Genomic DNA, 17,358 nt, shown 5'->3' on the forward strand with positions numbered 1-17,358 from the left:
GCTCTCGGATTTGGAGGTGCTGATTCTCATCCCAGCCGCTTCGCACTCAGCTGCAAACCAATCCAGAGAGAGCTGAAGATCACGGCCTGATGAAGCAAACAGGACAACATCATCTGCAAAAAGCAGTGACCCAATCCTGAGTCCACCAAACCGGACCCCTTCAACACCCTGGCTGCGCCTAGAAATTCTGTCCATAAAAGTTCTGAACAGAATGACCAGGTCGAAATGATCTACCTACATTAAAAATGCTATATATATATATACTGAGTATACTTTATACATAAAATGTATGTTGTCGTACCTTGCATAACTGAATAAACTTTATGGCACAATAACAATTCAATACATTTATGGTCGCTACAGTATTTGGATTTAATAATCTTAATGTGGGAAAAGGCTGACTCGCATAAATAAGTACAGTAGAGCCGAATAATGCAGTCAAGGAGCTTTTGAATTCAGCCGAGTGAAAAATGACGGCTGTCCGATTAACTGCGATTTTAGTTCCCTCTCCTTTTTCTTTCTCAGATCGCTTTTTGGAAGGACGTCAGTTTTGTAGTTTTTATGAACAGTTCCAAAGTGCCTTTCCTCATTTTCCTTCTTTGGAATAGCATGATAGATTGACAGATCAGACAAACGTACTTCGATTGTGACATTGTGACAAAAAATTCCTCTTCCAGTTCCACGTCCAGTCCATACCCTCCCCAAACAATTTATTTAAATCCCTTCTTTAGTCGATGTAATTGGAAGGCTAACTCGATCGCAGCCGGAGTTTTGCAGTAGTTCGCCTGTTTGATCGAGCGTGCGGGATGACCAGTGTGTTAGAAGAGAAGAGATCTCAGACTGGCCGCCCTGTATGTCAATCAACTGGCAAATGGCATAGGGAGGATATATGACAGACTAACGTTTAAAAAAATGTTTTTTGAATGCAACGCGATCTACGTGCACTACCTTTGCGATCTACCGGTGGATCGCGATCGACGCATTGGGCACCCCTGCATTAAACTAATAAACAACATGCGGTTAATTTCAGCGTATTTATAAAGCCGCGTCAGGGATGTGGATCTAAAAAAGAAAGATAAACCACACAGGAACAGTAGCACTGCTTTGACGCTGGGCGCCGCCAGTCTGCAAACCAAGCGGAGAACTTGTGTATGCCAGGGTATGAGCTACTGTGGAGATGTGCGTGGGTGTTTGGCAAGTTTAGGTTTTATACATCACGATTTGAATGTGGAAACGTTCATACGCAACATTTTTGTGCGTACGCACCATTTATACATGAGGCCCCTGGTCGTGTCCATTTGCAACTTCCTCCTGGTGGTGAAGGACACTGGACTTGCAGTTTCTCTCAAGGAAAGACCTCCACCCTTTAGGGTCAGAATGGTGCGTCTGTCTTCCTTCTTTATCATTATGATAGCAATATATGGCACACTGCTGTCCAGATGACGCTGCATAGGGTGCACAGCAACACGGATGTGCCAGCACTGCCTTTCTACAGACAGAGGGCTTGTCAGTAATCAGGCCAAACTGGGACACCAGCAGGAATTGTTGGCATCAACTCTCCAGGCTTCATTCACCTCCTTTGCTAATCCACTCAATGTTCCCTGAAAAAGTCTTTTTGCACAACTGTGGAAATCGGTAACCTGAACTTCTTTAGTGGTAACTTCTGGCAGTTCACCACTTACCTTTGTACCATTTTAGGCTTTTCACTGGACTTGAACTGCTTACATTTCAATAAAATCTGTGAGAGATGGGCAGCAGCTCAACCCGGCCGGGACGCCCCTGAGATGGAAGGCAGCATTTTGAGGACACTGCCTCCCTGAAGGCGCTAGATGGCAGCTCCAATGAACTGCAGCAGTGCCCCGGATTCTCGCAGGGCATTATGGGACATGGAGTTCGGCAACACAGCCCTGCTGGGGAAGATGGTGGGAGAATAAATTCTCACCTAGCCCAGAAGTACTAATGGATGAGGAGGACGGAAGCCCCAAAGTACTTCCAGGCTGATTAAAGAACTTAAGTTCTCCTTCTGACCCCGAAGTGCTAGCAAGTCAAGTGAGAGGAAGAACAGAAGCACTTCCGGGTCAAGGACTATTTAAATGACTGCTGAAGTCGGGTGGAGGCGCGCAGCTTGCTGGGAGGCGTGGAGGAGAAGATGGAGAAGATTTGTGTTGGTGTTGTGTTTACGTGCCTGTTTGTCTGTGGCTGTGGTGCTTGGAGGGCACCATTTAAAGAAGAAAAAAATATTAAAACATCTTCTTGGTGCTTTTAACCAAAGGGGGGTAAAAGAGGGTCAGCCTGTTGGGTTTAAAGCGACCCCCAGTGCCCACAACCCTTTGACCAGTGGTGTGTGTGCCTATAAAATCAGAGAGCTTTTGGCTAACAAACTTATTTTTTTTGTGATCAGTTACTTATTTGGGAGTAAGATATGATAGATAGCAAAGTGAAAACGACCCAGCTAAGATTCACACCGCCTACTGACGGTGATTTAGTTATTTATTTTTTAGGTGAGGACCCCAGGAACGCACCCAGCCCTGGCCCGACTCACGGAGTCCACGAGGCAAATGGCAATAAAACAGAAACTGAAGAATGTATTAAACAACAATGAATGCGGTCTTACTACACAAACGAAATCCACCCACCCCAGTCCCCTTTCCGGCGAATTCACAATAAAGATGAACTCAGAAACAACCAACAACAAAGTGAAACTACACTCGATGAAGTCCATCACAAGCCATGCAGTGAAATGATGGAGACTGAACACTCGAGAGATCAGCTCGCTGTGAGGGCGCATACACAACAGTCCTACCGGTAGGTATACCCTGAGGATGAAGAGTGAAGGGATCGAGAGCACTCCTCCTCTGAAGGTCGATGAACAATCAGCCCTCACGCAGCAGGCACACACCAGACAGTCCGTACACACGAACGGGAGATCATCAGGGACAAGAACAAGAATCCAAAGGCAAGGAGCGGGAAGATAAAACAGACAGAGCCTCTCCTCTCCTCTCCTGCCTGTATAACCAGCCTCCTTTTAAAAGCCGCGCTGGCCTTCTTGCTCCCTCGGCAGGCATCCAATCACAGCCACTGCAGGGACTGCTGGGAGATGAAGTTTTTACTCCCAAAGATATATAGCATTACAGCTGGTTCAAAATAATTGTAAAGTATGTTTGACGAATCAGAAAGTTACGAACGTTAGATGTTAGAGAGATCATAAACACCAGCCCCCCATTCCCCTTCAAGTCTCCATGGCCCCAACCCCAAAATGCCCACTCACCTGTGCCAGCGAGCCGCCAAATATCCACAGCATGCAAATCATAATAGAAACAATCAAACAGTAAACCCCTAAACACAGCCCATCTGACTTTTGATGTTCTTGGTGATCGCCTCCCATATCTAATGCTCGCGGTCCATTCATTCTCAAACCTCTGCCTTCGAATGTGTCTGAAGGGTTCACTATGGGGTCCCGCCAACAACACACTAGTAGAAGATTTAAAGCAACAGAAGTGCTTTGTGTAGCTGAGATACCAACGACAGATCAACAGAGCTGTGGTGATGCTGGAATTTGAATATGGCGGTAGGGACCCTCACAACAAGACTCCACAATTCCACCAACCTCAGGGTATTCCCAAAAGTTATGCATGAAGGTGCCAGGCACCTTAGTTGGGCCTTACCCATAAACAAACGCTTACACTGTGTGATATACTGTATGTACGATGAACAAATTGACTGATCATCTGGATTTGCCTTCATGGTATCCCAACAAATCTCTGCAGCAGACTTTTTGAACAGCTGATGGATTAGCTGCTGCATGACGCAGCGTAGCATAAAATGAACAGACAGGCCTGGAATTACAGCAAAGTAGAAAGTCAGATTTAATTAGTGGGTGTACAGGCCGGGGAGCGGAGCGGAGCGGAGCGGACAGAACAACAGCCTGCGCTTTGATAGCTGATCTTACCTGGAGATGAAGAAAACGGAGGAGTCTGGGACTGAGAACTCCTGGCATAAATAACTGAAAGGGTTTAAGGCCCCTGCAATCAAGCAGACCACCCAGTGTATGAATAGCTGCCTTACACCACATGGGGAACGAGATCAGATGAGCCCCGAAAGAGTAGGGCATGATGGTCAAAAACGGGTGAATATGAGCGAACCCAAACTCTCTAAGGATGGGTGAGAGTTGTAGAATGAACGTCTCAGACTTGATGCCATGGAAAGGGAAGGGAGGGTAAGAGAACACAAAATTCTACTGTAGGGTAACCAAGATGGGGTCTCCTCCCTCTTTGTATGCCATTGCCATAACAGCATGATACCACTCACAACACAAGCTCACCATCCACCGTAGCAAGAGTCAAGGCGCTATATTTAAGTGCTGGCCTCTGTTTATTCCATAAGAAATGGCCAGAGGAACCATCATGATAATATCATTTAAACGAGGTAGAAAATCCATTTTAGAAATCAAAGAGATACGTTTAGTTTACTCCATGCACTAATGGAGTCCTTTATTGCAATGAAATTTCACTTGTGGAAGAAGAAACCGTGAGCCGTAGGTCTCGAAATGACCCGACCACGGGTATACTGTGAGGCCCCAGTAAATGATTCATGGAGACGCCAGTATCAAGAGAGCAGACTTTCATTTTATAACTTGACAGAAATTCATACGTTGAACAGATGGACAGTTTGGCTGGAATGTCAGTCACAGCGTTACCAGGATGTGAAAGTCAGTGTGTAAGGACATTTTATGTTCAGTGTCGGCCACAGTTATTGGTGTCAAAGCAGACCTCAAACGCAGCTCCATAGCTGGGGGGCTCTGAAGTGAGAATGAAAAGCACAGGGGCGAGCGGGCACTCCTGCCTGACACCATACTGCCCATTTAAAGGGTAAGCTAAAGTCTGAGTTTGGGCAAACTGTAGTTGTAGTATTGGAGTGCAAAGTTTTTACCAAGTGTATTATCGTGATAGTCCCCTCTACTTACCCTTCACCTAGGGGTAAGTGTACTCATTGCCGGGTTGATCTACTGTTGCACCTTAAAATGAACACACACATACATAGACATACACACACACCCAGAAACTCAACAGTGCCCTATGAGTGACACACACACACACACACACAGGCCCGTCGCGACAAGGCAGGCAAACCAAGCAACCAAGACAACGACTGGTTAAGAATAAAATGCAGCGACAAACTGTGTGAGCGCCCCATTGATAGTGAAGGCAGTAAAGTGCAATGACACTCGAGGGGGCCCCCCTCGCGGACAGCAGCCAGCCAACCACGCGATCTCTGCTGCCGGCAAAATACAAAACTTCCTCCTCGGCAGTCAGGAAGCGGAATTATACTTCAGGAAGCCAAAAAAGAAAGAAGAGAAAGGAAGAGGAGGATAAGAAAAAACAAGACAGTGGTAAGTGATAAATTCCACACATCAAATAGCTCGACTTGTCTTGTACAAAGGTAGGCTAGCAGAAATATGTTTATGTATCCTACATAAATGACATGACATTGCTAGAGCTTTGTAACAGGTTTTGATGAAAGTGCCATAGCATGCTATACTAACTATTCCACTGTGATAATCGATTTAGGAAAACCACACAATAAATTCTGTGCATCAAACATTAGCTTGGGATGTTTTTAAGCATTGGTAGTCGACTCACAGCACTACTAATAATTAGTAAACATTTAATTATCATTTCATTGTTTGTTAACAGTAAAAAGTTTATTTATATAGCACATTTCATACACAATGGCAATTCAAAGTGCTTTACAGAGAAGAAATTAAAATAATAAAAAGAAATAAGAATATATAATTAAAACAGTTTAGAAAAATAAAATAAAATACAGTACAGTCAGACGAACAGCTGCACAGTGCTCATTCAGTAAATGCATAGCTAAAGACTAAAGATTGATTAACTGTCAATTTACCTTCTATTAATGATTGTTTATTTGTAAACTGGTGTTTTTTGCAAATGTTCAATTGTTGAAAATGTTCAAATTTTATGCACTTTATATGCAACAGCAGCATTTGCACTGTAAACCTTTTTTATTTATATAAAGTGTGAGTGAATTTAAACTGTATGGCTATGCTGTGGTTCCTTTGCGTGCGTGCGTGCGTGCGTGGGTAAGGCAGGGGAGCCTCCATGTCCATTTTGCTTGGGGCCCCCAAATTCCTTCAAACGGCCCTGGCTCAAAGCACAGCTGGTAAACCTCCAGCACTTTAACCCACACAAGTGCCTTAGGAATAACACAGCCTGTCACTCTCTCAGCACTTCAACATACGAACAACATACGCCGTTTTAAAGATATCTCAGACCTAAATGTTACTTTGGGTCTCCAAGAATACATTAAGGCCCAGCATCCTTGACTATCAGCCGTTTATCAGCCAAGAGTGCCTTACTTGACGTCCTGTTCCCTACCATTGGGTGAAGCTCACACCCTCAGCCTTAATAAATCTTGGGCTGCAGCAGGCGCTCAAAGAAATTGACCTTATTACTTCAGTCACTTGTTGTTGTTGTTGTTAAATTCTGCCGTGTCCAGGGTGGGCTTACACCCTGCAGTTAATCAATCCACGATCTCACAATTGCTGAAAATGGGCAAGGATGCAACCAAATGTTTAACTCCCGGCCAACAGGCTATGCACACCCTTTTCCAGATTCCACATCAGGCAGCTGCTGCACTTCTGGACAGCACTATGAAGACAGACTATGTGGACCACCAGGGGGCGTCCCGCTCCCGACACGCCGACACAGACAGGGTGAGACACAAGTCATATCATGAAGACAAAATGTAGAAAGTGAAAAGCAGCATGGGATTTATTACAGGAATAATAATAAAAATACCAGTGGAACAAAGAATAATAGAAAATAGGACTGATAGCAAAGTCTCTCTCTCTATATATATATATATATATATACAGTAAATATATAGTCTTTAGAGAAAGTTTACCAAAGGCTTGTGATCTTAGCACTCGTAATTGATAGATAGATAGATACTTTATTAATCCCAAGGGGAAATTCACATAGTCCAGCAGCAGTATACTGATACAAAGAAACAATATTAAATTAAATAGTAATAAAAATGAAAAAATTCAAATAAAATTAATGTTCGCATTTACTCCCCTGGGTGGAATTGAAGAGTCGCATAGTGTGGGGTCTCCTCAGTCTGTCATTGGAGCAGGATGGTGACAAAAGTCTGTCACTGAAGCTACTCCTCTGTCTGGAGATGACACTGTTCAGTGGATTCTTCGTGATTGGCAGGAGTTTGCTTAGTGCCCGTCGCTCTGCCACAGATGTTAAACTGTCCAACTTTACTCCTACAATGGAGCCTGCCTTCTTAACAAGTTTGTCCAGGCGTGAGGCGTCTTTCATCTTTATGCTGCCACCCAGCACACCACCGCGTAGAAGAGGGCACTCGCCATAACCGTCTGGTAGAACATCTGCAGCATCTTACTGCAGATGTTGAAGGATGCCAACCTTCTCAGAAAGTATAGTCTGCTCTGACCTTTCTTACACAGAGCATCAGTGTTGGCAGTCCAGTCCAATTTGTCATCATTGTTCATGAGATGCTCTTCTGACAATCAGATGGAAACGGCCGCACATTGCTGGTGCCCTCTTCTGATGTCACTCTGTTCTCTTCTTCTGATGTCTTTGTCCCTTCTTCTTCCTCCCTCCTTCCTTTCTATATCACTCCTCAGACGAGGCATATTTATTCTAAAATTCTACTGGGGGTTTTGCAAGATGTGCTTGTTAGATATTCTGATTGTCAAGCCAGGGTGGCGATTGTTGAAGAGGGGAGTGTTGATTTGGTGGAACGATTTCTCCGTTCCACTTTCAAGACCGGTGGTTTGGGAGAGAAGAAAGCGAACTGACGGAGGGAGACACACTAGATGAGGAGGATGATAACATTCTAGAAGACCACGGCTACGCTTCGGCTCCTGATCCAGCAGTTGTCGACCTGGCGCTTGAAGAAAACGTGTCTCTTGGAGAGGAGGAGACGATCTGAGCACACAGCAGTGTGGCACTCGCCACTTCACTGGCTCACACAGTAAGATGTCCAGCACACTCGCGTTTTTATGTATTAAGCTCACATATTCACCCGTCCCAAGTGTAAGGACTAATTCTTGCCTAATCCAACCACATGTTTGCCCCAGGTGAGTTCGTAGTAGACACACGGTTTTTAATACGTTTGGATCTTACCTTTGGAATTGAGCTTGAAGCCGAGGGTTTGAAGCCTTTCTCCTTTGCTGCTCCTGACGTTTGGCACAATGTTTGAATAATGCAACTTACGTCGTTTACTGTGAGTCTGGGCACGTCTTGAAGCAATCGAGTGAAAAACGATATACCACAGCTAGCTGTGACGGATGGCCAGGACGATTACCCGGCTGGGTGGAAGGACAGAGGGAGAGAACCTCTTTGGGACAGTGTCCTCCCTGAGACACAAGAGGGCAGCCCCCCAGGTTAATACTGCACCCCAGATCTCCGTAGGGCATGCCAGGAGTTGTAGTTTGGAGCAGCCCTGTTGGGCTCTCTAGGTGCTGCCAGGGGGTGCCACAGCTACAGCTGAACCCTTTGGGGCACCACTTCTGCCACACCTGGAAGTCCAGCTGGAAGAAGGTCAAGAAACAATATAAAAGGAGCCACTTCACCATCAGTCAGAGGGTGGAGGACAACACTTGTGAGGAAGAGTGGAGGCGACGGAGGAAGAGAGAGAGAGAGAGAAGGAGAAAGAGAAAGAAAAGGAGTGTGCTTGTGTACTGTGCTGTGAAGTGAAACGCTTCCACATCTGAATAAAACATGTGCTACTGGGGAGGACTTGTGTCTCACCCTGTCTGTGTCGGCGTGTCGGGAGCGGGACGCCCCCTGGTGGTCCACATAGTCTGTCTTCATAGTGCTGTCCAGAAGTGCAGCAGCTGCCGGATGTGGAATCTGGAAAAGGGTGTGCATAGCCTGTCGGCCGGGAGTTAAACATTTGGTGGCATCCTTGCCCATTTTCAGCAATTGTGAGATCGTGGATTGATTAACTGCAGGGTGTAAGCCCACCCTGGACACGGCAGAATTTAACAACAACAACATTCATTGCTAGAGGACGCTTTCATAGAAATGATGGAACTCAAAGTGCTTTACAAGATGAAGAAAGAAAAAAGAAACAAGGTAAGGTCCAATGGCCAGGAAGGACAGAAAAAACAAAAAACCAAAATCTGCAGGGGGTCCGAGGCCACGAGACCACCTGGCCAGCCCCCATTCTACCTAACATCAATGACCTCAATCAGTCCTCATGGTTGTCAGTCTCCACGTGTAAGAATTTGATGATGATGGTGGCCATGAATGAAGGGACAGCAGGGTGCTTTGATCGGTGCAGATCACCACCACAGAAAACTGGAAAGAAGAGAACAGCAGAGAAAGTCGGGATTAGTACGGAGTGCGGAGATATGATAAAAAAACGACAATTCAATGCATATGCAGAATCTCAGGGTTACACTAAGATGAAGTGATGAGGAGGCCATGTTAACGTTACGGGTTTTTAGCAGTTGTTTAAAGTGCTCCACCGTATCAGCCTGGCAAATTTCTATCGGTAAACTCGTATTCCAGATTTGAGGTGCATCACAGCAGATGGCTGAACACCACTTCTTTTAATCTGAGCCCTTGGAATTCTGAGCAAACCCTCATTTGCAGATCTGAGGTTACGATTTGGAGTGTCAGGTGAGAGGCAGGATGGCGTGAGATGGTCGAAGGCTTTGTAAACCATCAGCGGGATTTGAAAGTCAGTTCTAAATGGCACAGGTCACCAGTGTAGTGACGCTCAGACTGGCGTGATGTGCTCAGAATTTCTTTTCCTAGTTAAGATTCTAGCAGCAGTTGTAACTGATTGATGTCTTTTTGGAGAGGAGTGCGGTACGGTAATCTAGTTGACTGAAGACAAAAGCATCTTGCAATGTTATAAGAGGTCTGACTTTTACTATACAGTGGAACCTCGGTTCACGACCGTAATTCGTTCCAAAACTTTGGTTGTAACCCGAAGTCTTTTCCCCCATAGGACTGTATGTAAATACAATTAATCCGTTCCAGACCCTACAAACTGTATGTAAATATATTTTCTTTAAAGATTTTTAAGCACAAATATAGTTAATCATACCACAGAATGCACAGCGTAATAGTAAACTAAATGTAAAAACACTGAATAACACGGAGACAAACACCCAGGCTCCCTGCACTCTCTCTGTCCTGCGCCGGCTTTATTCATTTAGTTGTTTATTAAAATCGGCCTTTTTGACGGGAGCTGTGGACCTGCTATACCACAGGAGGAAGGTGGGTGGAGAGGAGGTTACAGTTCTGAGGGAGAGTCCCTCTGCGTGATGCCCCGAGAACGACCTAAAGTACCGGGAGAGACTGAAGACGTGCAGAAATCACCGGCGCGTACGAACCGCAAATGGAAACTGGCTTGGCCGTCACCCGAGTGTGCGGTCGTGAACAGATGTAAACGTTTGGTCGACTTTTTGGTCCGATCCCGATCTGTACGTGTTCGGAGACGCTCGTGACCCGAGGTTCCACTGTATTCTTTAAGTGAAAAAAGAGCTGCCCTAGTGATCTGATTAATATGGGAGTTCAAATTTTGGTCCGAAATTCTTTACCTGTCTTGACTTTTGGATCAAGTTTATTTCTAATATCCTCATTATATCCATTTTTGCCAATCACTAGGATTTCCGACTTCTCCTTATTTAGTTTGAGAAATCGAACATGTCACACAGAGGGACAAATACCCGAGAGCAGAAAGCCTTCTGTAAGTCACCGGGACGTTTATCAGATTTAAATGAAGTTGGCAATGCCACCTGCAATGCCTCTATTCCACTTTTGAGGCCTCCTCTCCTGACGGCTTTGGCAGGTCAAACCCTGAGGGCACCATATTCCAGGAGTTAAATAACTTGGCACGACTCTGCCCTTGATGTACTTACAATTGCTGGCTAAAGCCCCTTCCTCAGTTTCAATGGCGGGGGTACTGTAGTTGCTGCAGACTCATTCCTGCGGTGCCGCGGCACTACAAGCTTACCTGGCCTCGTGCGCTGAATCTGAACCTCCACTCTCCTCAGAAGTAACGCGTTCAGATGAGCCTTCGAGGTTTTAAGTCCTGGCATTCCCAGCTCCATCAAGTGTGTCTCCATTTTCAAGATGGACTCCCTCTCCTTAACAAAGCCCTTGACAGCCAGCCAGCCATGCAAAGGTGGGACCCCTCACTGATGGACAACTGGTATCAATGAGGTCCACTGGTTTAATTGGTCATTCAGAACAGAACGTTTCCTGGGACAATCACAACGCATTACAACACCAGCGACCAGAGGAAGAGGCCGTGTGCTAACGGCTCAGATACACGACTGCAATCTAAACGAGAGGCCGGTTTGTGTCTGGGAGAAAGTCTCAATGTTCTTTAGCAGTTGTCACAGGCGGCTTGGGGTGGAGCCCAGCCGGGACGCCCAGGAGGACCGGAGGAGGGCTTGTACCTTCTCCAGAACGTGAGGGGGCGACCGCCCTGGTTGTATTGGGGGCCACGGGTAGAGGGCTTGGAAGCCCAGCCCTGTAGGGGCCCGTGGCCACCGCCAGGTGGAGCCCCAGTGCCTGATGAAGCCTGGAGCCCAGCACTTCCGCCACACCGGGAAGTGCTGGGGGGAAGAGGACCAGGAACGCCCAGAGGACTTCCGGCTACATGGTTGGTGCTTCCGCCACACAGGGGTGCGTCGGCGGAAGCTCCTCAGGAAGCACCAGGAGCCCATCCGGGCGTACATAAAAGGGGCCGCCAGTCGACAGCAAGAGTCGGGTGGAAGTGGACGGAGCTCGGAGGAGAGGCGGTCTGAGGCGGTCTGAGGACTGAGTAAGGCATTGTTGTGCGGCCAGGACTGTAAGGGGCAATTGGTGCTGCGGCACTGGGTTAGCGCACTTTATTTGTAAATATATTGTAAATAAACACGTGGGTGGTGAACCAACATGTCTGCCTGTCTGTGTCCGGGCTGTACCCCACACAGTCTAAACACGCGAGTAAAGCGGGGACTCGCTGATTTGGTTTCACAGGGCAGTGGCCCAGAATAAAATCCAGCACTGCATTCACATCACCAGCAACCGCCAGCTGGTATCCATAAAATTGCAACAGTTGCCCAGGAAGATCCTTGAAGAGCCAAAGGGTCAAAGAGTGTTGGCACACAAAGGCCACAGCATGGCATCTTCTGGCCACTAATGTCAAGCGACATGTGGCACCATCTGCCAGCCTGATCAGAATGCTAGTTAAAGATATTAATCAATAGGGACCACCGTACAAGTACCACCATGCCAGGCAGAAAATGGCATCACCTTAAAGCGCCTTGACGCCAATCTGTGTGCCTCCTTCAAGTACGTGTCAGTTAAACACACAATATCCGCCTTTACATGTTGCGTAACACTGGAGACGCTTGTTCTTTTTTCCGGTGTACAAAGCCCCCTTGCGTTCCGATTTTTAACTCGAGTACTGGCCACCCCTTAAATTAACGCAAAGCCAACCAGGTAGTAACTGAGAATGAAAGAAGGGATAACCACACGCAGTTCCATTGGATTGTGCCGTGCCAGGCAAGTGAGCCAGCCCCCCACCAGCTTATCCCACCCTTTGCACAGACCTCTCTGTATAAGCCGCAAAGAATACAAACAGTCAGGAAATAACATCTGTTAGATAATAAAAATCTAAATACTATGAAGGTCACCCGGCATCCCAGTCCAAGATGCTCCGGAAGTCAAACAGAAAAACGTCCCCAATGTGGCACGAGCCTCAAAGCACCGAGTGACCTGCCTGGACCCCCACAAACCGATTCATAGCGGCAGCTGACTCTCTCTGACCAGGGCATTCCCAGTCCAAGCAGATTATCGTCCCTTCCTCGAAGACAACGTCGTGTAAATCGAGTCGACACCGGAGCCCCGCACTGCTGCCCTTGCAATCTAAGGATACTGAAGAGCGCGACTGCATAACGGTAGCGTTTCTGAATCGCCACCACAACATACGCACTCAGTCTGCAGGGCAGCACCACTCAACCAGTGAGTCCGTGAACTGGATTAACAGAGTCGAGTCTTCGTAGTCGGACGCAGACGTGTGGCGCAGTGGAACACACCCAATGGGCACCGCGGGTATAGCTAATGCACATAATGACCGCCTGCACAGACGCACCCAGTCAGACGGGCACATCCGCTCGTATACATACAGAGTTTGGAGAAGGACACCAGTGTTGGTCTTCACAAAGTTTCTCTGGTGTACTGGAGGTGAATTACGAGACGTTCAGAAGTTTCAAAGGCTTTGATTGACAATGACATGAAGTTGAGGTGGCACCGAGTCCATATCTGCAGTGTTGGCCTTCTTTCTTTTTCAAGACCTCTGCAGTTCGCCCTGGCAGGCTGCCTGTCCATTACGTTCCCACTTTCTACCCGCAAACATCTATTAAAACTCGCCATCGTCAACCACAAGTGCTTACTGCTTCAACCCGACGAGCCAAATGTGCTCAACAAACAAACGACGGTCCTTTACGAGAGCTGCGCCAAGTGACAACAAGTAAGCCGGGGTGCGAGATAACCACATAGTGAAGAGTGCAACGTAACTGAGCGCACAGGGGGTCCTACAAACAACTCCTCTGCACGACTGAACCGCGCTGAACGACAATGCTATTGCTGTATTTTTCATTTTTTGATCTTGTTTTAATTTGTTCACATATCACTCATTTTTATTTGTATTTAGTTTTAGTCTCTCTATTTACTGTAATTTCAGTTCTCATTCTGAAAATGTCACTGGCGTCCCATTCCACCCCAGGCTCTCCTGTATACGTCAGCATGCAAAACGCAGGAAAGCAAAAGCGATGATAGAAATGTGGGATGGGGGGAGGAGTCAGAGCGCCCCTAAACACAAGTCACGTGACCCCCCGTTTACAAACTTCGACATTTCCTCCGGAGCAACAAACACACGAGGAGGACAGGAGGACTCACGCCTTCCGAAGGTCCCTCACCTGCAGTCACGATTTCTGCCACGGTGGCCATTTTGTCCACAGCTGATGTTGTCAGACGGTGCCCAGCCTTCCCCAGGAGATTTGACCACTAACCGCAACACCCTCTAGTTGGTGGGTTGGCAGTGCAGGCAAATTGGTGCCCGTTAGTTCCTGACCCCCAGCCTGACTGCTCTGTTTTGTGCCATAACCAGCAGGAGGCTCCTTCTGCTGCTTCTCCATTCCTGCGGGCAGCCATCTTTTTTTCATTCCCTGATATTCCTAGGGCAGCGAGTCCTGGACGTGGGAACCTCACCCCTGTCAGCCCACCTGGACAGGAAACTGCCCGCACTCCTGGACTGTGTCCTACTACTTTGTGGCCTTGTCACATCCCTCCTTGCACAGGACAGTCGGCTCAATCAGGATGACCTTCCTCACCTGCCAGGCCTTAGACATATTTGGGCAGCTGGAGGGACCTTGTTTGCCACCCTGGTGCCTAGAGAGGATGTTGCTTTTTGTCTTCCTCTCCACACAGATGGTGCCAGTGTCCTATGGGTCCACTGAGGTTTCCTCACCCAAAAGCACACGGACGCTCAGCAGTTTCACTCGCGCACAGACCTTGTGAGGCTCCTTAGCCGTTACTCTGTCTGAAGTCCCGTTATGCTCCTGTCCTTTTAAACAAATCCAATGTGTCCCCGTGACGTTTGTAAAATTTGTACTCGCCGCCGCTGGAGAACTTCTCGTGCGCCTGCGCAATACCAAAGTAAAACGAACGGAACTGGTCAAATTACTCGACTGCACGAACAAGTTTCCCATCTAAACAAAAGAAAACATGAAGTAAAGATAACGCTGTGTGCAGGCAATTCAACTTTATTTAATTTCCATGGTTTATGCTAGTGTTTGTTTTTTAATCGTACTCTTCGTATAAACAACAATAATAAAATCTTCAGACCTGCTACGCCATACCGTAACGCTCTGGCAGACATTCTTGGGCGGTCTGTCTACAGGGGCGGGCGGGAAAGGCGGGATGCGTGCGTCGTGACGCGTTCGCTCCCGAGGTGTCGAGAGCGCGCACGTCCATAGAACAACAACAAGAAAAAAGAACGACGGCGCGAGGAGGCCTGAGCGCGACGCCTGCTGCGGACTTGGAGGACGCGACTCCGTAAGTAGCGTTTGAGACGACGAGCCGGGCGCTCGGGGTATCTTCGTGTGGCGCAGAGGTGGCATCGGCGGCCTCGTGCCGACATGCAGGGAGGTGGACGCGGCTGTGCCTTCGCCTCCGGGCGGGAGGACACTTCACTTGCACTTTCGCCTTTAAGTGTCGACTCGGGTGAATGGCAGAGCGCTGCCGTCTGGATCGCGGGCCCGTCACCGACGCGCAGTTTACTTTTCTCGAGTCCCTGGAGATCGATACCCGACTCGTTCGTCCAAGGCAGACCCCAGTGGTCGGCAGACGTGGCAACTCCAGCCGGGTGTTCGAGATGTACGAAGAGCCCCGGACGGCGCGTGTCCACCTGTTAAGCCGCCCTCCGTAACTCCGGCCGGGCACGGCGCCCGACTAAGCTGTTCATGTTCGTCAGAACCCGTCTGTAGGATTTCTTACTTGGGTCGCGTGGCAGCATCCATCCTTGGCCGGTTTGTGTTCCCTCTGCGCAGGGCACCGGAGCAGGCAGTGGCCACACTTGTGACGTCCGCCGAGGCGCGCTGCTCGGGCCGCCACTTACAGGTTTCTCCCTCCGCAGGTCACGATGAATGTCGGTGTGGCGCACAGCGAAGTGAACCCCAACACCAGGATCATGAACAGCCGGGGGATATGGCTGACCTATGCACTCGGGGTTGGCATGCTGCACATCGTCTTGCTGAGCATTCCCTTCTTCAGCGTGCCCGTGGTGTGGACACTGACCAACGTCATCCACAACTTGGTAAGTAAGCTGGATGTGCGATCGCGTACACGGAGCCAGCAGACAGACAGGCGGGCGGGCAGGCGGGAAGGCTTGCTTATAGTGGGCTCTCCAATGTGCCTGTGCTTCATTCTGCAGGGGATGTATGTGTTTCTTCATGCTGTTAAAGGGACGCCCTTTGAGACGCCTGATCAGGGGAAGGCCCGGCTTCTCACGCACTGGGAGCAGTTGGACTACGGTGTTCAGTTCACCTCCTCGCGCAAGTTTTTCACCATTTCGCCGATAATCATGTAAGTCGTCGCGGTGTTGGGGGGTCCTTGACGTTGCTCCCTGAACGGCCGGGTGACTCACCTGCTTTCTCTTTTCTGCAGATACTTTCTGGCCAGCTTCTACACAAAGTACGACCCGACGCACTGCTTCATCAATACGGCCTCCCTGCTGAGTGTGCTCATCCCCAAACTGCCCCAGCTTCATGGAGTGCGCATCTTTGGCATCAACAAGTACTGAGACAGCGTGGCAGCGGCCGCCCGACAGTACGTGAACTGAACTGAACTGAACTGGTGATCTGTACTTTGTACCCTGGTAGTGTGTACCCGGTGTATGTCATATTGCCACTCGCTGCTCCATGCTGGCATTTCAGAGGACAGGAGAATGCAAAGTGCATTTACTAACATGAGTAGGTACGTATTTGATGGTAGATCTCTCCAAAGAGCTGGGCAGGCCCAGTGGTAACCCTGAAAAGGCTCCGTCTGAGCACTGGGCGCACAGGGAGAGTTGCCAAGGCAACGGGGAGCGCTCTGGCCATTTCTGGATTTGTCGTCGTCGTCTTCTCCTTTTCAGACCAGCTGTCAGTTAGGACTCCCATTTCCTAATTTCATTTGCTTTGTGGATTACTTTATTTTCAAAGTGAGCCCACCTGATGGTGTAGCGTTCGTGAGCGTCGTTTGTAATCGGAACGCACCTCTCTTGTGACTGCCGACTCTCGTCTTAGTCTCTAGAGTCTCATGTGCATTGGACTTTTTTTTTTTTTTTATTCCAGAGAAAGTAAATTTACTGAAACAAACTCCTTGTGGTCGGTCGTCTGCTTCTGTGTGTGCCTGCCGTGAGCTGTAAGGGTGCAACACGCCAGCCTCTCGGTGACTCCTCAGTGTGGTATTGGGGTGGCACCTGTCACCCAGTCTGAAGTGCCCGGTGGGCCCATCTGCCGACTCGGGCCACGGTCTAGAATGGGGCTTGTTGGGTTTGGCTCGGCTCTGGAGGGCCACAGTCACTGCCTGCAGGTTTTTGTTTCCTGAATGTCCTCCATTTTCTGAGTGACCACACAAGACGATTCTTAAATCAGGAGCAAAGTCCTCCAATCCCCAGTCATCCCTGTGAAAAAGTCATTGCCCCCATGGTCTCAATACTTGGTGCGATTAGTGGCACTGCAAGCAAAACTCTCATTTGATGCCAGTCTGTCACATTGCTGTTAGGGGATTTGCGCCCACCTTTCTTTGCAGA

At 48.3% G+C, this 17,358-nt stretch overlaps 1 protein-coding gene and 1 long non-coding RNA gene across 2 annotated transcripts; one reads left to right on the forward strand and one right to left on the reverse strand.

The window, feature by feature from the left end:
- Window positions 1–9,225: 9,225 nt before the first annotated feature.
- Window positions 9,226–14,955, reverse strand: LOC120531982. Its single transcript, XR_005634182.1, has 3 exons — window positions 14,910–14,955; window positions 13,982–14,773; window positions 9,226–9,356 (listed from the first exon to the last, which is right to left on the reverse strand). It is a non-coding gene; the product is annotated as an uncharacterized LOC120531982 (long non-coding RNA).
- Window positions 14,956–15,029: 74 nt separating this feature from the next.
- Window positions 15,030–16,921, forward strand: ormdl1 (ORMDL sphingolipid biosynthesis regulator 1). Its single transcript, XM_039757915.1, has 4 exons — window positions 15,030–15,119; window positions 15,700–15,879; window positions 15,997–16,148; window positions 16,230–16,921. The coding sequence occupies exons 2-4, from the start codon at window positions 15,706–15,708 to the stop codon at window positions 16,363–16,365; spliced, it is 462 nt and encodes a 153-aa protein (XP_039613849.1). The 5' UTR covers window positions 15,030–15,119; window positions 15,700–15,705; the 3' UTR covers window positions 16,366–16,921.
- Window positions 16,922–17,358: the final 437 nt, after the last annotated feature.

This window comes from Polypterus senegalus, chromosome 6, assembly GCF_016835505.1.
Source record: "Polypterus senegalus isolate Bchr_013 chromosome 6, ASM1683550v1, whole genome shotgun sequence".
Taxonomy (NCBI): Eukaryota; Metazoa; Chordata; class Cladistia; order Polypteriformes; family Polypteridae; genus Polypterus; species Polypterus senegalus.